Source organism: Marmota monax, unplaced genomic scaffold, assembly GCF_021218885.2.
Source record: "Marmota monax isolate L192 unplaced genomic scaffold, Marmota_monax_Labrador192_F-V1.1 WCK01_AAM20220418_F8-fsc00064, whole genome shotgun sequence".
In the NCBI taxonomy this organism is placed as follows: domain Eukaryota; kingdom Metazoa; phylum Chordata; class Mammalia; order Rodentia; family Sciuridae; genus Marmota; species Marmota monax.
In genome coordinates this window covers 9,387,543-9,411,536 of record NW_026694542.1, presented here as the reverse complement: position 1 = coordinate 9,411,536, position 23,994 = coordinate 9,387,543, and the positions used below count along the sequence as shown (strand labels likewise).

Sequence of the window (23,994 nt, the reverse complement as noted above, 5' to 3'; positions counted from 1 at the left end):
AGGGCGAGGAGCAGAGCGCGGTGCCAGGGGGGTGGGGGCACCGGTGCCCGTCTGGGGAGGGAGCAGGCAGAGGGGGTACGCTGCGATTACAAGCAGGAACCGGCGGCAGCTGTGAGTCCCCGGCCGGGGCGAGGGAGGGGGGAAGGGATCGGCGCCCGCGCGGGGCCCTGGGGGTCGCGGGGAGGCCGGGGAGGGGGCGGGAGGTTGGCAGGCAGTTTGCACTGGGTGGCGGGGAGGGGAAGAGCTCGGCGTCCTCCGCTCGCATTCTCCCGGCCCCGTCCGCCGGCACTCCTCAGGCCGCACCGCCTCCGGAGCCCCTTGCCCGGCCCCGGGAGGGCAGCCGGGGGCCCGGGGCTCGCCCAGCAGTGGGGGAGGGGGCCGCGCGGTCTCAGCGCCCGAGAGGGGAGGGGCGACAGTTTCTGTCAGCCGAGCTGAAGGGGTTTAAAGGGTGGCTCTTAAAGGGGCCGCAGGAGGGGCCCGGGCCGGCAGAGGCACCCCCTCCTCAGCCGCCTTCCATCGCGCTCCGCCGGGCCGCTGGGGTGTCGGGAGAAGAATGCGGAGGAAGGCGGCATTGGTGGGGCGGCCCGGGCGACAGAGCCCGCAAGTGGAGGTGGGCCAGAGGTGGCGGGCCGGGGTCTAGGGGGTGTGGTGAGCGCCGGAGAGCAGAGTAGGGGGAGGGGATGGCGTGGGCAGGAGAGGGTTAAAGGTGGGGCCAGCCCTACAAACACGCGCACACACTTCTTACTCAGACCCAGTCACACGCGTTTCCCTGGTACTTAGGTGAGGTTACGGGGGGTTGTTGGGGCCTGGGCCTGAGCCCTTGCACCCTAAGCTCCTGCAGCGCAGCTCGGGGAGGTCAGAGACCCCACTGTCTGAATTCGCGCCTCACCGCCGAGCCCCCTTTCCCAGGCGCACACACGCTCCAACGCGCGCACACACCTCGGACATTCCCTTAGTGCCTCACGTGACACACGGCCCGAACGTGCCCACCCTTCCCACACGCTCACGCACGCGTGCTCACACGCGCGCGCACACACACAGCTTCCCGGCCGCTTCCTAACTCCGTACCCCCACTCTTCGCCCCGCAAAAGCACTCATTGACGGTGACACACCTACACTCATTCACAGACACACACTCCCCCCACATGCCAGCCACCACACATTCATAAACAGGGCCCGGAGAAGTACTCACGCACCCCCTCGCTGCCTACTCCTTTCGGGAGCCCTGAGTCATTCCTGTCCCCTCCCAGGGCGCCCTATTTCCCTGTGTGCCGGCACTCTGGGACTGGCTGGGGACTTTATTGGCGTCCCTCATCACTTGAGTCCCCTTGTCCAGTTTGCTGCCGTTGACACTCGGCCAAGGACTTCCTGCAGGTCCCAGGTCAGGGGCCATGAGCGCCTGGACGGTTGCCACGGCCCCCGGTGCAAGAGGGGGAGGCACTTCCTTTTCCTGAACTCTGGGATCCTGCGGGAGGAAGCTGGGAAGTTGGGCGGGGGCTCGCCAGAGGCTGACTGGGCCTTCCTTAGGGAGGAGCTGGGGTGCCACAGGCCTGGGATGAGCTGCTTGGTGAGGTACTTGGGGAAGTGAGGTCTGGGGTGGAAAAGGGTCTGAGGATGTGTCATGCTGGGAAGGCCCTCTCATCTACAGGTCTCCCTGGGTTCTGCAAGGATCCTGCTGCTGACCTCGCTTTCTTGTCCCTATTTGTCAACTGTCACTGCTCCCCCACTCGCAAGTCTTCATGTGATTCCTGCCCTCTTCCCCCTACCCTCCCCACCAAGACAGTGGCAGCAGAGAGGATGGGGCTTAGCCATCTGGGAAAGGGCTGTGGCAGTCCCCCACTTAACTCTGGGCAGAAATCTTCCAGGCTGCTTTTCAGCTATCCACAGGATGCTTCTGGCCAGCATGAGTGATCTGAGGACAAGTGCCAGGTGTTCCTCTCCACATTGTTCCTATTCTCCCAGGAGGCCCAGTGTGGGCTGTGGCCCTTACCATGGAGTCCATGTTTGAGGAGGACATCAGCATCCTGACCCAGGAGGCCCTAGGGCCCAGCGAGGTGTGGCTGGATGGTCCTGGAGACCCCTCGTTGGGTGGAGACATGTGCTCTGCCTCCCACTTTGCCCTCATCACAGCCTACGGCGACATCAAGGAGCGGCTAGGGGGCCTGGAGAGGGAGAATGCCACCCTTCGACGCCGCCTCAAAGTCTATGAGGTCAAGGTCAGCATCTGGAGACAGGAAGGTAGTAGTATGGGTTGTGGGGGGATGGTAGCAGGAACTGGGTGTCCAGTAGAGATTCCAGGTATCCAGAAGAGAGGTTGAGAGGCAGTCCTCTCTGAGGGATGTGACCCAGCAGCAATCATGAAGGATCTGCTCTGGAGTGGTGAATCTTACCGGAGAATGGGAGGGGAAATTGGACACTCTGAGGCAGATTGTGGGGTTGGGGGCATGAAGAGGCCCAGGCATGGGCAGGAAGCCAAGCTCAGCCCTCCTGAGAACCTGCCTTCCTGCAGTACCCGCTGATCAGTGACTTTGGAGAGGAGCACGGCTTCTCTCTGTATGAAATCAAGGATGGCTCCCTGCTGGAGGTGGAGAAGGTCAGTCTGCAGCAACGGCTCAACCAGTTCCAGCATGAGGTGAGTCCTTGATCCCCATCTAGCCCAGCTCCCTGAGCTTCCTATTGCTGATACCCACTGCCATGCTGTCACCCCACTAGAGCCTCTGGCCTTCTGTTTCTTTGATCAGAGATGTCTACAGTTCTACCCAAACCAGCTACAGCTCCTCCTGCCCCTTCATAGAGTGCTGGGAGTCGGGGTGGTAGGCATGGGGTGGGAAGTGTGGGGAGCTCATTTGAGGATAGGCATGACTCTGATATGCCCTCTGGGCCTTTCCAGTTGCAGAAGAATAAGGAGCAGGAAGAACAGCTCGGGGAGATGATTCAGGCTTATGAGAAACTCTGTGTGGAGAAGAGCGACTTGGAGACAGAGTTGGGGGAGATGGTGAGGACCAGGGAGCAGGGGTGCTGGAGGGTGTTGCCAGGTGTTGTGGGTGTGTGGTTCTGCTGTGAGCATTCTGACCCTGTGATTGTGTGACCCCATTTCATACTCCTCTTGTATCTGAGTGCCCACTTGGTTTTGCAAGTGAGGTTCTGTGTGTCATCCAGCTTATGAGTGACTGTATTTGGTCATGTAGTGACCCTATGGGACACTGTGTGTGAATGTTTGACTCTCATGCTGGGTCTACCCTGTGCCTGTAGCACTGCGCCTGGGAGGTGATATGAGTGATCACAAAGGAGACCAGAAGTGTCTGACAGCTGGGACGGGTCTTGGTGTGTGTATGAATCAGTCAACATGTGACTGTGCATGTGAGCAGGTGTCAGAATCAAGAAACTTGGTCTCTGCCAATTCTTAGCTATGACCGTAGTAAAGTCACTTAACTTCCATCTCTCTGAAAAATGGGGCAAATAATAACCCTTCTGAGCTGTAATGAGGGTAACTGGGTGTTTGTGTAAAAATGTTTTGTTTTGGTGCTGGGGATGTATTTTAGTGGTAGAGTACTTACGTAGCTTGTGTGAGACCCTGGGTTCTATCCCTAGTGCTGAAAAACAAACAAACAAACAAACAAACAATTTTGCTTTAGTAAGCATAAATGCTCATATGGCTTATTGTGTGCCAGGCCCTGTTCCTATATCTGAACACATATTTACTTATTTTAGCTTTCAAAACCATCATAAGAGGTAGGCATGGTACTGCTGTTCATTTTATACATGAGGTAGATGAAACCCAGAAGTAGTTAAGCTGCACATACAAACAGCCTACATCTTACAGGGTGGCAGTGACTAGACACAAGGCTGAGTGTTGTTTGTTTTTGTTTTTTCAAGTTTTGTGGGTATTTTGTTACTGGGGATTGAACCCAGGGGTACTTCATCATGGAACTATATCTCTAGCCCTTTTTATTTTTTTAAATTTTGAGACAGGATCTTGCTAAGTTGCTGAGGCCAGCCTCAAATTTGTGATCCTCTTGCCTCAGCCTCCCAAGTTGCTGGGATTACAGGCGTGCACCACTGTGCTCGGGAGGCTTAATGTTCTTATGAGAATTCATAAGACAGAGATATTTGCTCTGACCTTGCCAGGGGCAGTAGCCAGAAACATCTGCATTGCAGTTGCTGGAAGAAGAGGCCTCACACCCATGGCCACTTGGAGCAAGAGTATGGGATGTGTGATCTGGTGGCCTCTGCTCCAGTTTGGAGAATGATGATTATACAGACATGGCGTTGTCGTGGGTGTGGGGAGTCCCTGTCAGGCCTGTGCAGACCCTCAACCCTCTTCCTCTGTCTGCAGCGGGCCCTGGTAGAAACCCACCTGCGGCAGATCTGTGGTTTGGAACAGCAGCTGCGGCAACAACAAGGCCTCCGGGATGCAGCCTTCCCTAGCCTGAGCCCTCCGCCTGCCTCTGCCCCACCCTGTGCTGATCTGGACCTGCACTACCTGGCATTGAGAGGGGGATCTGCCTTGGGTCACGGTGAGATCTCAGTGACCCCTGACTTCCCAATCCCCAAGTCCCCAAGCCAAATCCACATTTGGACACCACTGGACACCAGTAGCTTACCTAAAACCCTGTTATAATACCTTAATTTTCTCCCACAATCATCCCATCTTCCCTTTCCAACTGTTTTTTCACTGCAAACACTGTTTCCCTAATTTCTCCCACTGACATTCCCACTTGGCCATTTTTGATAGGTGCCTGGCTACCAGTTGCAATTCTTGGGTTCGCCAGCAGAGGGTGCCCCCCACCCAGCGTTCCTTGCCTGTCTGAGGTTGTGGTTAGGAGAGAGGCCCAGGGAGAATATCCTAGCTGCTCAGTCTGGTCTGGGATGTCTTCCAGAGGTCATCTCATTCCCCCCCTGGCCTCCTGCCAGGTTAGAAACAGCAGTCAGCCCCTCCCTCCTCACTCCCTTTGTAGCAGTCTGTCTCATCCTTGGGTGTCTGTCCTGGCTTTTCTCGGTAGTCTCCACCTGTTTCATTTTGTGTGGATCTGGATATCAGTCGAGGCAGCTAAGTCCAACCTGACATTGTCCTGTCCCCTGACAGCATGCTGGCCTGGCTCCACACCGAGTGTGAGTGAGCTGGAACGTCGGCAGCTGGAAGAGGCCTTGGAGGCTGCCCAGGGAGAAGCTCGGGGGGCTCAGCTCCGGGAGGAGCAGCTCCAGGCGGAATGCGAGCGGCTGCAGGGGGAATTGAAGCAGCTACAAGAGACCCGGGCCCAGGTAAAGGCAGAGGGCACAGAGCAACCTTAGACGTCCAGGAGTGCAGACAGAATGGCCGAGAAGGGGTCCAGGAAAGGGTAAGGCTAGGCTCTGACCTCTTGATCTTCCCCCTTAGGATCTGGCCACCAACCAGTCAGAGCGGGACATGGCGTGGGTGAAGAGAGTTGGGGACGATCAGTAAGTCACATCTGTAACCCTTGCCCTCTTAACCTGGGGAGGTATATCCCAGGTACCCCTTAGGTTTGCTTTCCATCCCTCTGCATTATTTGAATGACCTTTCTTTCTAGCCCAGGCCTCAGGGGTATGGTGTCTCGGTCACTTGTCTTCTGTGTCCATACCTGGAAGGAGGTGGGTTCTGGAGTATTCAGGTTCTAGGATGTTCCTTTTGCCTTCTTCTGGGACCAAGTCCATTTCTTCTTGAGGTATCAGGGGCTGAGAGATGTTTACTCAATGACTTTGTTGCTATGTTCTTTGTGCTCTGGTGAGTTTAGGGGCCTCTTTGGGGCCCCATTTTTCTATAGCAGGAACAAGGCCCGAGTACTCTTCCCTCCCTATTGAGGAGGAAGGAGATGGCCTCGTGCTAGATTTGCTGTGCCCTTTCTACTTGTCTTGGAAGGGAGCAACCCTTGGCTTAGAGGTGGGGTCTTCCTTGGGTTCACACAGCAGTAGTCAGGGGAACTAGAAGGTACCTTGGAATCCTGTCAGGACAGAAGGGCAGCAGGAAGTAGTGTGGGAGCTCTGTTGGTGAGGACCTAACAGCGGGACACAAGGCCACCCAGCAGTGGTGGCGCCTGATGCTTTTCACATCTGCAGCCGAACTCCTCCTCTCCTACTTTCTGAGAAATAGAGCTCAAACCTCCTTCCGCTCAAGTCCTCTGAGATGAGGCCAGTGGCACATACTCCTTACGTGCATTGAAGGAAAAGACTGAGGCCCAGAAAGGGGCAGGAACTAACCCTCTGTCACACAGCATACACAGCTCCAGGTCTCCAGGGGTCATCCCTCCCAGCAATCATCCTCCTGGTCTTCCTCACAGCTTCTGGACAGCTGGGGATACCCCTCATCTCCGTCTCCACCCTGGGGTGAGGGCCTGGGTGGAGCTGTGATATCTGAGAGGGTGAGAACCCAGTGTGTGGGACTGCTGGGTGGTACCCCTCAGTTAGGCTACTGAGGGAGTGTGAGGGCCCCTGTGGAGGGTCTGCCATAGCTGTGCCTAGGGCTCTGGGCCCATCTTGCCCATGTGTCCAGACCTGGACATACACATACCCAAATATTCTAGAATCCCAGCTTACCCCAGAAGTCATATGGCAGGCCCCCTTACACGTCATTGAGTCTGATCCCTTCTAATAAGACCAGCAATGAAGGCTCTGGAACTCTGAGGCTTTTTGGCAGAGCCAAGTGTGACCATTCAGGCTTTGAGTCCCAGGCCTTTCCAGGCTGCAGAGTGGCTTTGGCTTCCCCTCTCTGGACCCCAAGTTTCTCTCCTGGCTTGGAGCCAGTCATTAATGAGAGTGAAAGGGTGGTGAGGTAGATGGGTGGGAAAGGGCAGAGAAGGGATGGGGGTCCCTAGGGTATGTGCTGAGTGGAGAGAACTCATCCCATAATGTGCTTTGGAGGCTGTGCCATCCTCTCCTCCTGTGGTTCCCACGGAGCCATAGCCCTCCTTGATCGCTGCGTCCACAGCAGCCTGGCTCTGCCTGCCCAGCATGCCTGCCTTTCAGGCCGGGTTTCTCTGGACAGCCCCAACTTGGCAGAGGCTGATTCTCAGAGGAAGTCCTCACTCCCCCAGTAGTTTTAGTTTCTTATAAACTCAGCTCCTTTTGGTAATTGGCACTTCCCGAGGGCTACCTCCTGCCCTCCCACCTGAGAAAGCCTTGGTCACCTGCTGTGGGCTGCCTTTCCCACCAACCCCCTCTTCCTTCTGCTTCCCCTGACCCTGCAGACTAATGAGAATTTACAGGTGGGATTTTCCAGGAGTGTTATGCTGGGGCTGGATTACCTGAGTTGGGGTGTAAAAGCTGAGGCGGGGAGACATGGTTCCTGAGTCTATCTTATTCTTTTGGGATTCTCTTGAATCCTAAAAGGTGCCTCCGTATCGGCTTGAACACTAGGGCAGCTAGGTTGACTCTGGGAATCTTCACCACTAAACACCTCTCTTAGCCTGGCAGGGTGGCACACACCTGGAATCCCAGCAACTCAGGGAGCCTAGAGGATTGCAAGTTCAAAGCCAGCCTCGGCAATTTAGCAAGGCCTTGTCTCAAAATAAAAATAAAAAAAAGGCGTAGCTCAGTAGTAGAGCGCCCCTGGGTTAAATCTCCAGTACCGCAAACCATTAAATAAACAGTTCCTTTGTACTTATCCTCTGTGAATCCCCTTCCTGGTGCTGTCCATGCTAGGGAGCAGGCCTGGGATACAGCTCAGCCTTAAGGTTCCTGGTCCCTTCCTTCCTAGTTCCTGGTCCACAAACTGTGGCCCTCAATGTCCCCCTGTAAATAGGTGCCCAGACCTGAACAGGCTGCCACCCTCCAGGTCTGACCTTGGGGCAAGATTTCCTTTGGTCCCCTTGGTTCTTGGTGGCCAGAGGCCAGCAGGACAAATTGCCCCAGATGCCAAGAGTCTCAGGGGCCAGCAGCAATGATAAGGGAGGAGGTGGAAGCAGAGCCCACCAGCTTCTTAGGATGCTCAGAGAGCTAAAGACCCCAGGAGGGTCCCAGCCAAGGTGGCAGGTGCAGAACCCATGGCCCACTCCCCTCTAGTTCCTGAGTGGGACTTTTTGAGGGTGTTATTAATGCTGAGGGGGAGGGGGAGTCGTGGGATTGCCTGAGGGGGATGAGACTCCAGGGGCCCTCTGAGGGGTGTGAGGGCCCAGTGAGGGAGGGGGCTTATTAGGGAGGGACCCCAGTTAGAAAATGGGACTCAGTATGGGTGGTGAGGGGAAACTATAAACTATAGGTCTTTCTTTTTCCCAACGTGGGGGGCTCAGTGTTGTAGCCTGGGCCCTTTTCCGTCCACCCCTCCTACCCCCCTCTCTCCGCCCACAAGCCTCTGCGTGGGCTGCGGTTAGTGGTGGGGGAGAAGTGTGAACTCAAGAGAGAGGATGGAAACTCTGCACGGAGGTCAAGGGCAGTGTGGGGTGGGTCAGGACGGAAGTTGGAGACCCCTATGTACCCTGAGCTTAGCCTCATGCCCCAGAACCAGCGGGCCCAGGGCCTCCCCTTTCATGCTTCTCACCCTCCCTACTTCCTTTCTTTCAAGTCTCCCTCAGCCTGGGTACCCTGTGTGTGTGTGTGTGTGTGTGTGTGTGTTGCGGTGTTAACCCTTGAGGAATTAACCCTTGAGCACTTGCAGCCTCCAGGCTCCCTGACAGCTGGGAAGGGCTCTGAAGCGGGTCTGAGGGACTGGTGGGCTTCAACCCCCAGCTTGCCAACCAGGCCTGCCAGAGCAGTTCTTGCTTGCTGTCTCCCTGATGGGAAACTGCACGAACACTCCTCCTCCTTAAACCAAGTTTTCAGCTAGTGTCTCAAAAAAAAAAAAAAAGTCTCAAAACAGGTTTGTCCCTTTCCCTGCCTGTCCACAAGGACTCCTCATTCTTCCTCTGAGCAGGATGCTGGGTGAGGTGCTAGGTGAGGCTGGGCATTCAAGATCTCGTTTCATTCTCATAAACAACATGAGTTGCAGAGAAGCTCAGGAACCCGAGAACTGCAGTGCAGATGCCAAGCAGGTCCGAGCAGGTGGGGGCAGTGGGACCTCGTGGTTCTCCTCGTCAGGTTATTCTGTAGGAGGCCTTTATGGGGGGGGGGGGGCACCATGTGATTTGTTGACCAAATAGGATCACTTTTGAAAGTGAAAGGGGGCGCTATTAATAATTATGCTGGGGTAACTAGCGTGAACGGGACAGTCCTGGGCCATTGGGGACCCTGGTTCCTGCCCTGCAGTGAGCTGCTCTGTTCCTCTTCACTTGGGGAAGCTTCTAGGCACATTAGATATCTAGCTGTGCTGGAAACCTGGCAGGGGTTGCCATGAAGTACTCTGGGGACCGCAAGTCATAGCTGGTCGAGGAGAGTAAAGGACTCAAGGCGCCCGGAAAGGAAGTGGTGGCGCACTGGCTTGTTGCAGAGCGACTTCCTCCTCCCCCAGCCCGCAACCTCAAGTCCGCTCCACGGGCCCGGTGCTTGTGGTCCCCTCCCAGAGGGTCGGGCGGTCGGGGCGGGAAGACTGATGCTGGGTGTGCCTGTGGGTGGTGGAAAGTTTGGCCCCTGAATTCCCCCTACAGGGTGAGGTGGCTGGGGCAGTGGTGGGCAGCTCTGGGCAGGGATGGAAGGGCTGGGAATTCTGGCTTGCTGTTTTTTCAGTTCTGAATCAGATGATGATTCTGATCATGGGACAAGCTGTAGTCCTGACCCCAGTCCTAACCCTAATGTTGAACCCATCCCTGACTCTTACCCTATCCTAGCCCTGACTTCATATCTACCCACAGTGAACCATCAGTGAGCTCATAACCCTCTGCTTAGTCTGACCCCAACCCAGCTTACTTTAGAACCTCAAGCCTCTCTTTGGGTCTAATCGCGTCACCCAATACTAGCTTGAATTCTGACCCTGCTGCATCCTCACCTCCTCACCAGCTCCAGTGTAGCAGCCAGCATGGAGAGCCCAAGGGTCTCAAAAGCTGGTTTGAGGCAGAAAGAGGCCTAAAGGAGGATGCTTAGATCTCTAATCTAACTGATCTTAGTTGCTTTATCAGTAACAACAATGCTTATTGTGAGATACCCCAGTTACTTGTGAAAAGAATGAATGAAAGGATAGGCCAATGAAGAGTGGAATGATTTGCAGCCGAGGGTGCCAGCTCTGCCATTTGCACTCTGGCTCCTCTGAAGGTGCCAGCCTAGTGGGCTGAGGTGCCAAGAGCAAGTGTTTGAATCCCTGCTGTGTGCCACCGCTGCTATGTGACCTTGAGCCAGCTCTTAACCGCTCTCATCTTCCACTTCTATGCATGTCTAGCACCTTCTTCTCCCCTCCCCAGGCAGTTCTCAGGGCTCCCAGGTCACTTCCAAGTTCCCCAGCCTCTTCTTGCCCTTCTGTTGCCTTCTTGCTTTTTCGCTCTCATCTTTGCTGATTCTTTGGGAGGTGTATGTATAGTGGTCAGTAATCTGGACTTTGGAGTCCAGGAGGCCAGAACTTCCATCCCAATAGCTCCACCACTTAGAAGATTTAAGGACTTTGGTTGGTCAAGTGTGTCACACTTTTCTCATCTGAAAAATGGAGGTGATAACAGTAGCAACATTGTAGGGTTGTTGTGAAGACAAATGATTTTCGTAGCACAGTGCCTGGCCCGTGATCAGCACCTGTACAAATCATCTGTTTTCTTTTTTCTCCTTGGGTCCCTCTCAGGTTCTGACAGACTCAGAACTTTTCCTAATTTAAGCAATCGAGAAGCACCATATTGCAGCTATCTGCTGCCCTTCACCTGACCCACTCTTCCCAAAGGCATGGTGATGGAAAAAGTGTTCAGGTGTGGGCCAGGAAATGGATGTGCATTTAGTTGCACGTGTGCAGCTCTTGGGTCGTGTTGTGAAGTTGAGATTTTTTTCCACTGAATTGGCAGTGTTTTCAGTGAGTCATGCAGGTCGTTAGCGTATTCAGCAGCCTGGGCATGTGCATCTTGAGGAGGGAGAGATGCCCAGTGAAAAGGGAGGTCCCACATGGCCATGAGGCATCAGGAGGAGGTCGGGACCCTCACCCTGCCCAGGGTCTCAGGATCTTTGTGAGGGTGGCTTGGACCTCTTGGAGGAGAGAACCAGTCTGCCCTAGGCCCCTAGTGTCCACTCGGAGAGAGGGGCTGAGCGTTCTGAGTTAGGGGCTGCTGCTTTGGATTTCCTGGTTTTTTTTTTTGCTCGGGAGAGGAGGGTACCAGGACCCAGGCGGTGGAAACTGGGGTTGCTCCTGAGAGACGGGGCCTGGGAACTGAGTGTGGCAGGTGAGATCTCCAAGGTGGGGTGTGAAGTCAACGACCTGTATCTGTCACCTGAGATACAGCAGGGAAGGTGGATGGGGAGAGCAACTGTGGCAGCCTGGATGGAGAATGACACTATCAGTGCCTTGCCCAACGTGTCCTACCTCCCCGGAACAGATAGCATAGTCCTGCCCTTCTGTAGCCCCAGTCTGACAAGAGACACATATATCCTGCTTTCAGATTCCCTTAGTCTGAAAGGAGGAGACTTCCTTTGGGGAGTCCCCAGTTTGATGTGGGGCATACATGCACCTACAGTCATGGGAGAGATGCCATTTCTTCCCACAGACCTGTAAGATGAGGTGGGGGAACACAGGACACATTTAGGGGGCCCAGATGTGGTGGGATCGCAGGCCACAGGATTTGGGTGAGGGTTCCTAGGACTTCTTATCCCTCTGAAGATGGGTGGGGAGAAATCATCTTCCCTAAGAAGTGGACTCGTCCCTTAGACTCCCTGCTTGTGTGCAGGACTCCAGCTTTGGCCCAAATTGGTTGAAGATGGTTTTGTTGTTAAGGGGACTTTTTTCCCCCCACCCTCCAGCCCTGTGCCAGAATTAGTAGAGTGCCAGCCAGCAGGTCAGTGGAGGAGTGCATTCACTATCTGCCCTCTCCACTTGGGCTTTTCCTGCCTTCTGAAGCCCTAAACTCACAATTTGCCCTCATTCCCTTTGGAATTTGACAAAAGCACAGGAACACATGGACATCTTTCCTTGCACTCCTAAGACTGGCCTCACTTCTGCCCTCACCCCATCCCATCCCCATAGCCATGGGATGGGGACAGCCTTTGGGGCTGGAGAACTTTGGCTGCTCCCTGACCTCTGTCCTGGAGCAAGAGGTCCTTCCTCACCGAGGAGGAGAGTCACATGGAGTGATATCTACTACTGCCCTCCAACTCAGACTTCCAAAGTTCTAGAAGTCTGTTCTGGAGTTGGGGAGGTGGGGAGAGTCAAATAAACCCAAATTGCTGCTTTTAGGGAGATCCCAATCTCTGTCCAAGTCCGGAACCGAAAAGAAGGCAGAACCCAAGGCCATGGCAGAGCTTCCTGTGAGGTCAGGGGGCTCCCTGTGGGTGAGCAGGCCACAGTGGACGAGGCGGAGGAGCGGTACTGGAGTGAAAAATCTTTCATGGTTCTGGGTTAGAGTGACATAGAAAGCAAAGGAAAGGACATGGTGAGATGTCCCTTAATAAACCCAGAATCTGTTACAGCTCTGTTTCTCCTCTGGAGGTCTGAGCAGAAAGAGAGGGAAGAAGGAAAAGAAATGGACAGAGAGGCTCAGTTCATTATCAACTTAGTGAATATTTCCTGGGTACCAGGCCCTGGGCAAGGTGCTGATAATATAAATACAATGATATAATCCTTGCCCTTGAGGAACTCCCAGTAACATTCTAGAATGAGGTAGCCTTTGAGAGGTGCTCAATTTGGGTGCCCCCCTGCAGGCGTGCAGTGCAGTAGGAGGAGGTCCTGGGAGGTGCAAGGCAGAAAAGAGCCAAAGGCAGCTTTGAGGTCCAGGCAAGAGTGTGGATCTAGAATGGGGCCAACTTGGAGTCATATTTATCAGTTGGCACCTATGCCAGCCAGGAGGCTCTGTCTTGTCTTAGAAATGGGCTCATGATAGGCTGTACAGCAGTAGTTCCCAGCCTTTTCAAAGGTGAGGATGCTTTTTATAGACCCCTCCCCCCAGCACATGGCTCCTGTTATACTTTTAGTATGTGCTATGAGAAAACTCAGTGACAAAAGCTACTATAAATTCAGGGCAGCTGTTTGATGAATCTGTGTTTTATTTGTCATCACAGCTTTTGCAGAGATTAGGAAAACATTCACACATACCTGCGTGAGCTATGATCTAGCCACAGACAATGCTTGGAGCACATAGGGAATAGGGGACCCCTGGCAATCTCTCTGCTCCCCATCCCAGCCCCTAGGCTGGGAACCACTGCCTCTGCCTGGGGAATGGGTCTCTGGAAGTAGATGGAGGCTCCCTGGTAGAAATGGCATTTGAGGTGAACCTTAAAGGCAGAGAGAATTCCTGCAGTTGGGATAGGAGGGTCCTGGAGTGGGGACCCAGTGCAGTGACAGAACCAGTTTTTCCTTCATAGTTGGAACTGTAGAGCCCTGTCCCCATTCCTCTGTCCCACTCCCTGCCCTCTGACCTCAGGGTGAATTTGGCGCTGGCCTACACCGAGCTGACGGAGGAGCTGGGCCGGCTTCGTGAGTTGAGTTCCCTGCAGGGGAGGATCCTGAGAACCTTATTGCAGGAGCAGTCCCGGAGTGGCGGTGAGATGGGGCAGGATGACAGGGCAGGATACCGGAACCGGGCAGGCAGGTGGGGATGGGGGTGGTGGCTATGGCAACCAACCTTAGTCCTGTGTACCACCTTGGACTTCTTTGCCTGGAGGAGAGTGGGTGGGCTTTGGACCCCGCCAGCCTCTAGCTAGCCAGTTCTGATGGCTTTCCTGCGTACCTTCGTTCCTCAACCCGCCCTACTTTCTTTTCCAGGCCAGAGGCACTCGCCGCTGTCGCAGCGCCATTCCCCGGCCCCCCAGTGCCCCTCGCCCTCCCCGCCTGCCCGAGCGGCGCCACCGTGTCAGTCCCCTGTCCCGCAGCGCCGCTCTCCAGTGCCCCCGTGCCCCTCGCCCCAGCAGCGCCTCTCGCCGGCGTCACCCTCCTGCCCATCTCCGGTCCCGCAGCGCCGCTCGCCGGTGCCGCCGCCGTGCCAGTCGCCCAGCCCGCAGCGCCGCTCGCCGGTGCCGCCCAACTGCCCGGCCCCACAGCCCCGGCCGCCCCCGCCGCCGCCGCCGGGGGAGAGGACGCTGGCCGAGCGCGCCTACGCCAAGCCGTCCAGCCACCACGTGAAGGCTGGCTTCCAGGGTCGCCGCAGCTACTCCGAGTTGGCCGAGGGGGCGGCCTACGTGGGCGCCTCCCCGGCCTGGCTGCAGGCCGAGGCGGCCACGCTCCCCAAGCCCCGCGCCTACGGCGGCGAGCTCTACGGCCCCGGCAGACCGCTGAGCCCGCGGCGCGCCTTCGAGGGCATCCGGTTACGCTTTGAGAAGCAGCCCTCGGAGGAGGAGGAGTGGGCCATGCCCGCCAGCCCGCCCAGCCCCGAGGCGGGCACCATCCGCTGCGCCTCCTTTTGTGCCGGCTTCCCCATCCCGGAGTCGCCGGCCGCCGCAGCCTATGCCCACGCAGAGCACGCGCAGTCCTGGCCATCCATCAACGTGAGTGGGGCACACACCTGCGGCCCGCACCTTGAGATGCAGGGCCAAGAGTCCTGTCCTGTCCTGGGGACCCTGCCCTTCGGGTGTCAACACGCGAAATATTCACACCTGATAAGCAGAGGCCTGTTCCCTAGACCCCAGACTTAGTACAAGTCCCTTTACCTCCCTCTGCATAGCTTTTTGTTTGGGGAAATTGGGGCCTGCACCACTGAGACTGGTCTATTGCGCTGTGAAGGGTATGGCCCTCGATCCCGGCTTTGATTTCAATTTCACTATTTAATAGCTGTGGGAACTGTATAACTTTTCTCCTCTGATCCTCAATTTCCTCATCTGCCAAATGGGCAGTTAATATCTAATTACCTTAGAGAGGTTTGGGAGGCAGTGAGCCTAAGGTAGCTTGCATTGTGCCTGACTCAAGCAACCTCTCTTATTTTGGTACCTGTGGAGGGGGATACTGAAGGCTGTGGGTCAGGGGTCATCACAGGGACAGGACTTCCCTCCCTCAGGCCTCAGAGCCCCTGCTGTTTTCTGTCTGCCCTAGAAGACAGCTAGCTGCACCTCAGGGATTCATCATTTTACTGAAATAATGAGTTTCCTGAATGTCAGAGCTACCTTTGCCACCTAGAAGGACCAAAATATATTCCAAAGCCAGTCAGAAAATTATTTTGGGGTTGAACATTGTTTGGGATTATCCATTGCTTTGAGTTATCCAGAAACTGTGTCTTAGTCACCCCAGGCACCTGTCTGGGTGTTGACGTTCCTCATTACTACAGATGCCCTGGCAAGCTGAGCAATGACTGTCCTATACACACCTCCTGAGGAACCTATGTCCTGGGATAGGGGAGGAGATGCTGAACTGGTTGGGGGTGTTGCTGGGAAAAAGGTGCCCAGACCCCTGCAGAATGCTGTAGCCCTCCCTGCCTTAGATCCTGGGAAAGGGCAGACTGGGATTTGGGGACCATGGGTGGGGACTGGGGTCCATAAGTGACTCCCTTTTCTCCCCACAGCTGCTGATGGAGACAGTGGGCTCCGACATCCGCAGTTGCCCCCTCTGCCAGCTGGGTTTCCCTGTCGGATACCCGGATGATGCCCTCATCAAACACATTGACTCCCACCTGGAGAACAGCAAGATCTAGGGCGCCTCCTCCCAACTGGCTGTTTCTCTGTCCTCTCCTGTCACTCCTGAACACTCACTTTGAATGCTGCATGAATCCCGTGGGGCGGGGGGTGGAGCCTGCCCCTTACAATCCCCAGATACCTCCACTAGCTACCGAGTTAATGTGTGTGCCGTCTTCCCTGGTCCAGGCACCACTCAGCTCTGGCTCTTCCCAGGAGGTCAGCAGAGGCTCCCTCCATCTTCCCAGTTTCTGCTGGGGAGATGGGATCTGGGCTGGGATGGGCAGGGGTGTACCTTCCGGCCTTTTCTGCCTTTCTGTTCTTAAACAGGGTTGGATCCAAGAAGGTGTCTAGTAGCTGGGCCTAGGCGAGGGGGAAGGTGTTGGATGACTCCAGGAGCTGCCTGAGCTCCTCCCCCACACCCATCTTTCCTAGGCACTGTACTACGCCCCTGTAGGGTCCCAGAGCCTGCTCTGACACTGATGCCAGTTCCTCCATCCCATGACCATCTTGAGGCTCCTGTTGTTGGGGGAAAGAGGCATCTTGTCATTCCCAGCAGGCCAGCCCTGTCTTCCCCCTCTGCCCACCCTGGGGAACAGGGAGGGTGGGAGAGGAAAGGGAGGCCCCTGAACTGCTGGAAGAAGCCAGCCCAAAGAGGGTACCCTGAGACTGAGGGTCTTGTGTCATCACCTTCAGGATAAGGGACCGTTTGCCAGCTCCCAGGCCCATGCCCTCCTTCTGGAGCCCTGACACTCAGGCCCAGATCATAACGGCAGATGCTCCTCTTCACCTTTTCCCTCACTGGAGCCCCTGACACCATAGATGCCCTGGGGCCCAGGTGTAACTCAGCCTCTGTTTGGTGGGTGTCATCAGTGCCTGCTTCCCAGGCCAGAACCCGCGAATGGGCCCAGGGTGCTGTGGAGATCAACTTCAAAGAGCTAACCCCCTTCCCACACCCCACCGACCCACATTCCCTCTGTGAAATCTACCTCAGAGTCATACCCTCAGAAGGATGGGTACGCAGGAGGCCAGGGGCCCCAGAGCTGAGGTGGGGAGCCTCTTGCAGAGGGAGCCTGCTGCCCACAATGAATCCACCCCTCCACTGCAGGCCTCCCCAGGCCTCAGCCCTGGGCAGGTGGCAGCGGATGCTATCGTCAGCGCATGTACCGTTCTGATCCAAATCTTCCAGGTCCCCCACCTCCTCACACTCCTCCCCTCCTTAGTGCAGGGGAGTGAAGGGGTGTGCTGGGCCGGGAAGGGGCCAAGGACTCCAGAGACACATGTCATTGTACCCTGAGTGTTCCCCAGAGAGGGGACATGGGGAAGGGGGCCTGGAGTGTGGAGGGGGGCCCTGTGCTCTCTGAACAAGTTGAAAGTTCAAATAAAACTTAACCTGTTACATCTGCCCCAGGGCTGTGCCTCCTCTATGCTGGGGCAGGGCCACAGTGCCTAATAGCAGGAGGTCTTGGAAACTGTCTCAGGGAACCACAGCCATGAGAGGGTGGGCACTGGCAAGTAGGGGACAGGACATGGGACGCCCACATTGAGAGTGATTCTGGAGCTGCTGACATGCAGGTGGTCACAAGTGGCTTGAGGAGTTCATTTAGAACATAGATAAGCCTCCAGCCAGCCCCAGGCAAGGGGCTCATGAACTTTTCCTCCCAGAGGATCTGGCCAGTAGAGAGCCTCTAAAGCCCGAGGGCACCTGGGATGTAGGGAAGTGGTAGAGCACTTGCCTCGCTCGCAGGAGGCCCTGAGTGCCATCCCAGCACCACAGAAATAATAATCTGACTGTTTCTTCATCAAATGAATACTGCATTCCAGGAGCCAACACGGGGCCTCACAGAAGAAGAGCATTAGTGTTCCAGGTCCTCACAGGTTAAAGACGGGAGGGGCCAGACTCCAGCCTCCCTGCTGCCTCAGAAGTCCCACACCTGGGAGGTCAGAACTGGGTCATGAACTCATGACTTCTGCCCCAACTGGGGTTATGCCCTCTGCAAAAAAGGGCCTAAAGTACTTATTCTCAGTCCTGGCTGCCTTTCATTTCCTTTTTGGCCAAAGGTTCACTTAAAAAGGGACTGAGGGAAGGCTTGAGGAGGAGAGGGCTGGAAATGTAGCTCAGTGGTACGGTACTTGCCGGCATGCACAAGCCCCGGGTCCCATCCCCAGCAACGTGTGCACATGAAAACTCACACACACACACGGGCAGGCAGGGGGCATTGGCTGCTCATTGGCAGCCTGAGACTTCTCTCTAGACTCAGGGCAGATATCCCTCTCCATTCCATGCCAAGGTCCCGAGTGGCCTCCCCAACCTCTCTGTTGTAATAAACAACTATTGTCTGGAGCCAAGGCCTCAGTGCTAGGAAAGGTGGGGCCAGCTGACCCTGTTGGATTGGCTGATAGCCCTAGGAAAGAAGGCTCCGGAGCTTTTGTTGCATGGGTACTCAGTGCCCTCCACAGTCCCCACATCCCTGTCATGGAGGAAGGCAGCACCCAGGTTTCTGGATCTGGACCCGACAGATCTCTGGAAATGCTAGAGTGGTGTGAAAGGATAAGAGGTGGTCTAGGGACATACAAGCAAAGGGAGATCCTGGTTCTTGAGAATGGCCAGGGAATGAGCTAGAACACAAGCAAGAGGTGACCCAGGTAACCTCAGCACAGTGCTTGAGTGTGCCTGAAGGTGGGAGGGAACCTAGGTATCCCACAGCCTGGACAATTGCTCTGTCATGAGGGTGAGGGGAGCATGGGGACATAGGGTACAGATTCTGTCAGCTTGTCTCCTTAATTTCTAGAGACCTGGGAAAGGGCTCAGGTGCAGGGCAGAAAGCTGCTGGGGGCTGGGGCGGAAGGAGGGGAAGAGAGAAAGAGCCAGCATTTCCCTAGTCAGGTCCTCTAGCTGCAGCTTACATCTAATGCCCCCAAAAGGAGAGGACTTGGGGGAGGGAGAGCTGGGGAGGGGCTGGAGCAGGGGAGACACTCACCTTTCTCCCTCTTCTCTCGCACAGGACTGCCATCAGACAGGACACTTGCTGCTCTTGCTACTCATTGCTCTCAGGCTGGGAAGAGGGCACAAGGGATTGAGAAAACACAGGGGCAAAGGGTTGATCATCTCTGGGCTTCTGGACAGGGGAGGGGGGCAATTTTTCCTTTAACCAGGTGGAGGAAAGACCTCTGTCAAGTCTGGAAAAGGCACACCTGGGGAACCCACTCACTCCCCCCAGCATACACCCCAAGCCAGATGTGACAGGGCTAGGGGAGATGACTTCACAGAGACCAAGCCATCCTCGGGCGTGAGTCCACATGCCAAATTAAAAGCCAGCCTTCAACATCCTCTCCATCCTGACCTTTCTCCCCTTAGGGTTTCTCGGCAGAGTTACCAGGCCCCGGGACCCCTGCCCGGATCCTTGGCCCCATGCAAGCTGGGTCAGGTAAACAGCCGAGGAGGGCAGCACCTGTCAGAAGCTGGTGGTGTGTGCATGCGTACCACTGTATATGTGGAGGAGAAGCAGATCGACAACAAAGGGAGGGGTGTGTGGGTGAGCCCTGTTAATGAGAAACACCTTACCTAGCTGATTAGGGCTGATGAAGAAAAGAGGGTGTGGGCATTACTTAGTGATATCTTTATAAGGTAGGGGGAGCAGGACAGCTTCCCTAGTCTTATATCTCCCTCAGCAAGGACACGAACTGAGCAGATTTGGCAACCACAAATTTGGAAGAATTGAGGTCAGACCCAAGGACGAACTATCAAGGGCAAGAGGGGTCGTTGCTGGGAGGAATGGGAAAAGGCATCTAGGGCAGAGGCCAGATAGTCGGGGGAGAAGTGTGAAACCCTCTAGCACCCTGCCTCTCTTCCTGCCCTTCCTCCACTTTCTCTACCGTGAGAGAAATTCTCAGCACCCCGGGAAGCTCCCCCTGGTTGCCTAAGTGCCTCTTGAGATCTGACCCCCATCTGCAGAGGTTGTGAGCCATGCATTCAGCAGATTGGAGCCCGTACCCTGCCTATCAGCAGCCTGGGAGAGAAGGCTCGGGTATGAAGTCCCTGCTGGTCTGTGGCACTGGCATCTATGCAGATGCCATGTGACTATGTTCATGGCCCAGGGAGACCTGGCAGGGCTGAGGGCAGGAAGGGACTGGGTTATAACTCAGCCCCCACCTACAGCTTCAGCAATCCTCCATGCCACTTGAGCAGAGGGCAGGGTCCCCAGGCGCATGGCACAGATGTTCCAGTTGGCTGTGTGAGTGCGGGCATGGGGGAGGGGGAGGGGCCAGGGGACAGGATGGGTGTCGGCCAGCACCTCCAACACCTCCTAATTTGCATTACCACTGACACCCTTCTTGACCAAGAAAATGGAGCCAGAAATAACAAGGGGGGAGGTGGTTCCCTTGGGGGGGGTTGACTTTGAGGCACTCTTTCCCTGCCTCCAACACTCCCACGGTACCAGGGGCAGGAGGTCACCCCACAGCTGGCTTGATCAGGGGAAGTGCACCCACTGTTGCTCATCCACCCTCACATTAGGCAGACACCTCGTCCCAGCTTCTCACTGCCCTTGGCCCCAAACACCCCAGCGCTGCCCTTTTTCCTGAGCCCGCTTAACCCTGCCCCATCTGAGGGCTCTCTCCTAGGGCCCCACTTGCAACTGTGATGACCAGTGCTGCCCAGCTGGGGACTCATCTCTGCCAATGTCCTATAGTCTGTATCCTGCCTTCCCCATCAGATTGGCCATTTCCCAAGGCCAGGGGCCAAACCTCCCTGGCCAGTCTGGGAGAAGCATTAAGGGACCATTCTCTGTGGGAAATAGTCCAGATAATATCAGGACAACTTGTGGTTAGATTCTAGAAATCTCTAGAAATGGCATGAGGTAAATCAAAGTCTAGTGTGAGACCCTATCCCTGGGGATGTGTAGTGGGGGCCGAGAGGCCTGTTATAGGCCTTTAGTCCTCCTGCACTTGGAGGAGCTCTCCAGATGCAGGGCCTCCCCCTCATGAGACCTTTGAGAAAAGGGTCAGGATTGTTAGTTAGATGGCCTTTCTTGTTATTTACTTATTGTGGTGCCAGGGATGGAACCCAGGGCCTCCAACGTGCTAGGCAAGTGCTCTACCATAGAGATGCACCCCCAGCCCCACTTCAACATTTATGCCCCTGCGACTACTGCAGAGACCCTCATGACCATATCTGATGCTCAATTTATGTGCACTGAGTTGACTTCTGCCCCAAAGAGGGTAAGGGGGACACAGCTGGGGGACAAGAGATGGCAGGAGGGTGGCTGTGGTGAGGAAGCGCTCTCTTTGGCAGAGGGGTCCTGGGACCTGGGAGGGTGAGGGGTGAGGGTGGAGGCAGAACCTGGCAGGGAAACCAGGTCGCGAGAGACAGCGGGGAGAGTTGTGAACGCACTGTGGGAAGGAGTGAACGATGAGCTGAGAACTTCCCCCACTCTCCCTCAAGAGATGCTATTTTGGGGGAGAGAATATATGCAGTGCAGGGCCAGGGTGCAGGGAGGACACCAGCTTCTACACGGGTCAGCCAGGCCACCCCCTGCCTTCACTCTCTCAGCCATCTTCAGTGGTCCTGGAACCTTCCAGCACCTCCCTCCCATTGAGAAAGTCTTCTTCCCTTGAGCATGAGAGTAGAAAGAATGAACCAGGAGATTGCGAGCTGGACTCTTAGCACCCTCTCGGGGGTCCCCGCAGCTTCAGACCAAGGAAGAAGCTTGGAATAAAAATGTGGAGGGGTACTGTGGTGCAGGCACAGAGCACATGTCGAGCATGTCCACTCCCCAGCTCCATACTTAGGCATTAAACTCAGGGCCTGAATGGGTCCAGGGTGAGGCCCTTCCAGGGCCACTGAGCTTGCCTCCAAAGGTCAGCTAAGGAGGCTGGATGGGGTTCACTATCAAGTGGAGCCCTTGCTTGGCACAAAGGGGAAATTCTTGCAGCCCTGCTCAGCCCTCTGGAGGCCCTGACTCATTTTGGGATGAAGGCTCCAATGCCCTGTGGGTTTCTGTGGTGGCCGGGTGCAGGGGAAGGACAGGACGTATAGATAGAGAGCATGCTGGGATAAGCAGAGACTTTTGTTTTCGTTTTTGGAGATTGGCTGTGTCTCTGCTTGAGAATCCAGCTTTACCTGAAGATTGACTGGGGTCGGAAGAAGGTCGGACTCCCAGCTCATGAGCACAGCTGCAAGTAGAGGGAAACTTAGGTTAGAATTTAGGAAGAACTGCCGGGCGCGGTGGTACACACCTATAATCCCACTGGCGCAGGAGGCTGAGGCAGGAGGATCGTGAATTCAAACCTAGCCTCAGCAACTTAGTGAGGCCTTAAGGAATTCAGTCTCTCTGAGTTAAGAAATTCTGTCTCTAAATAAAATATTAAAAATGGCTATGGCTATGGCTCAGTGACAGAGTGCTTGCCTCGCATGTGTGAGGCTCTGGATTCAATCCTCAGCACCACATAAAAATAAATAAACAAAATAAAGTTATTTAAAAGGGGGGAGGCTTGGGATATAGCTCAGTGATTAGGCACCCTTGGGTTCAATCCCCAGTATCAAAAAGAAGAAGAAGAAGAAGAACAACAACAACAACAACAACAACTTCTTCCTGTGAAGACAAGGGGCCACATTTCCAAGGATGAATGGATATTCCACAGCAGTCCCCTTTCTGCTCTGAAGGCTCCAGGCAGGAGGGATGAAGGTTCTGATCCAGGCATCAGAACGTTGATATCCCCAAGCCAGACTAGGAGGTTAGGGGTTGGAGTTAGGAGGCCACAGGTTAGGAAACCCCTCTCTCATCTCAGACCCTCTCTTGGTCCTGGATTTGTGCTTTTGCTCATGCAGCCTAATGGGCAGGGAGGGAAGGAAGCAGCTCTGGTAAAGCAGACACGTGCTCCTTCCATGCCTAAAGTGAGAGGCCTGCAGGACTTTTTGGCAGGGAGACTGAGATTAGACCTAACTCAGAGCCCTCAAGGGAAAAATGGGGATGAGAATACAAATCTCCTGGGGCAGAGAAGCTGAGTGGGCCAGCCAGGGGCAGGGACCCTTGCTTGTCACCCTGCCCAGGCATCTCACTCAGGCCCATTGAATGAGCACACCCCTCCCCCTTCAGAGAACCCTTGGCCTTGTGGGTGTTGTAGGAGCTGGTCTTCCTCCCCCCACATGACAGGAGCATACTGGAGGGGGCGGGAGGGTCAGATCAGGAGATGGAGTGAGGGAGATGGCTCACCCACTGAGTGAGGGGCAGGGAGAGGATAGTGTCCACTGTGCTGGCCTTTATGGTAGGTCCAGGGTGGTCACACAAGTCACATAGGGATCAGAGAGCCCTGGGCTGCCTTGAATCCCACTGCTTCCTGGACTGACGGAGGCTGTTCCTAGCGACAGAGGAGGGACCAAGGAGGGACTTGGCATGAGGGCTCAGCATTCCTTGAGTCCTCTGAGCTCAGAGATTTGTGTATGTGTGTGTGTGTGTGTGTGTGTGTGTGTGTGTGGTCTCAGCACTGTCCTGGTTCCTCACACTGGGCACAGGTGGGTCTCCTTCCCACCATCAGGCAGATGTGCCATTACCACACTGTTCTCCAGAATCATCTGGTCACACTGCCCCTGGGGTGCACCCTTCCCACCCACCTGCCTCTCAGGACACCCACCTGCAGAGGCACTCTCCCCTGGTAAATGAGGGTACACACCTCTCTCAAACCCAGGATCACAGTGCCACAGGCTATGTGCCAAGTACAACAGGGACCCTGGGAATGGTGCACACCAATGCACACATGGAATTTCCACATGCACATACAGACACATGAAGATACCCAGTGGTATGCTGATATTTAGCAACTAGTTCTCCAGTTTACTGCTAAGATGGCACTGAGCACCAAGAGACGCACACTGACAGCTCTTTGGAGCGGGTATGAGCCAATTCTAACACCTTCACCCCGCTTCAGTATCCCTTGTAGAAATCACATGGTGAGCCTCACACACCACCTCTGGAAGCCACCAGAGGGCTGCACCTGGGCAGCAGTGACTCATCAGGGCAGCTTTCCCCCAGTAGGTGCCTCCCTTCCCTAGCTTCACTCCTACCCCCTCTTATCTGGACACCACCTCTTGTCCCCTCTTCTCATTCCCTGTCACTTAGGGCTGTGAGGAGCTGTGGCTGGCACTTGGGCATGTTCCTTTCACTCTTGCTCCCTCCTTTCTCTTTCTGCTGTGGCCAAGGCCCTAGGTATGCAAGGCGACCACCTGTAGCTAATTCAGGTAGGCTTCCAGGGGGAGGGGGACAAGGCAATTCTAGGTGCTGCCAAAATCTCACACACTGTGCCTCAGTTTTCTGCCTCCTCGAGCTTCTCCATTCCTCCTTACTTTCTTCTCCCTGGTCACGAGGACAAGGGATCTGGTCCTTGGTGGAAACTGTG

General features: G+C 55.4%; 1 protein-coding gene and 1 long non-coding RNA gene across 3 annotated transcripts; one reads left to right on the top strand and one right to left on the bottom strand.

The window, feature by feature from the left end:
* Tbkbp1 (TBK1 binding protein 1) lies at positions 1 to 17,006 on the top strand. Of its 2 annotated transcripts, none has more exons than XM_046420327.1 (10): positions 1 to 111; positions 1,963 to 2,216; positions 2,510 to 2,632; positions 2,891 to 2,995; positions 4,337 to 4,517; positions 5,087 to 5,262; positions 5,378 to 5,439; positions 13,425 to 13,543; positions 13,766 to 14,484; positions 15,492 to 17,006. In XM_046420327.1, exons 2-10 carry the CDS (start codon positions 1,992 to 1,994, stop codon positions 15,618 to 15,620), a joined length of 1,839 nt encoding a protein of 612 aa, XP_046276283.1. In that variant the 5' UTR covers positions 1 to 111; positions 1,963 to 1,991; the 3' UTR covers positions 15,621 to 17,006. The 2 variants fall into 2 exon arrangements, with proteins under 2 accessions (XP_046276283.1, XP_046276284.1); XM_046420328.2 differs by lacking the exon at positions 1 to 111 and adding an exon at positions 681 to 1,572.
* LOC124076418 (uncharacterized) lies at positions 13,025 to 19,079 on the bottom strand. Its single transcript, XR_006846353.2, has 3 exons — positions 18,945 to 19,079; positions 18,582 to 18,656; positions 13,025 to 13,658 (listed from the first exon to the last, which is right to left on the bottom strand). It is a non-coding gene; the product is annotated as an uncharacterized LOC124076418 (long non-coding RNA).
* Between the last annotated feature and the right edge of the window lie 4,915 nt (positions 19,080 to 23,994).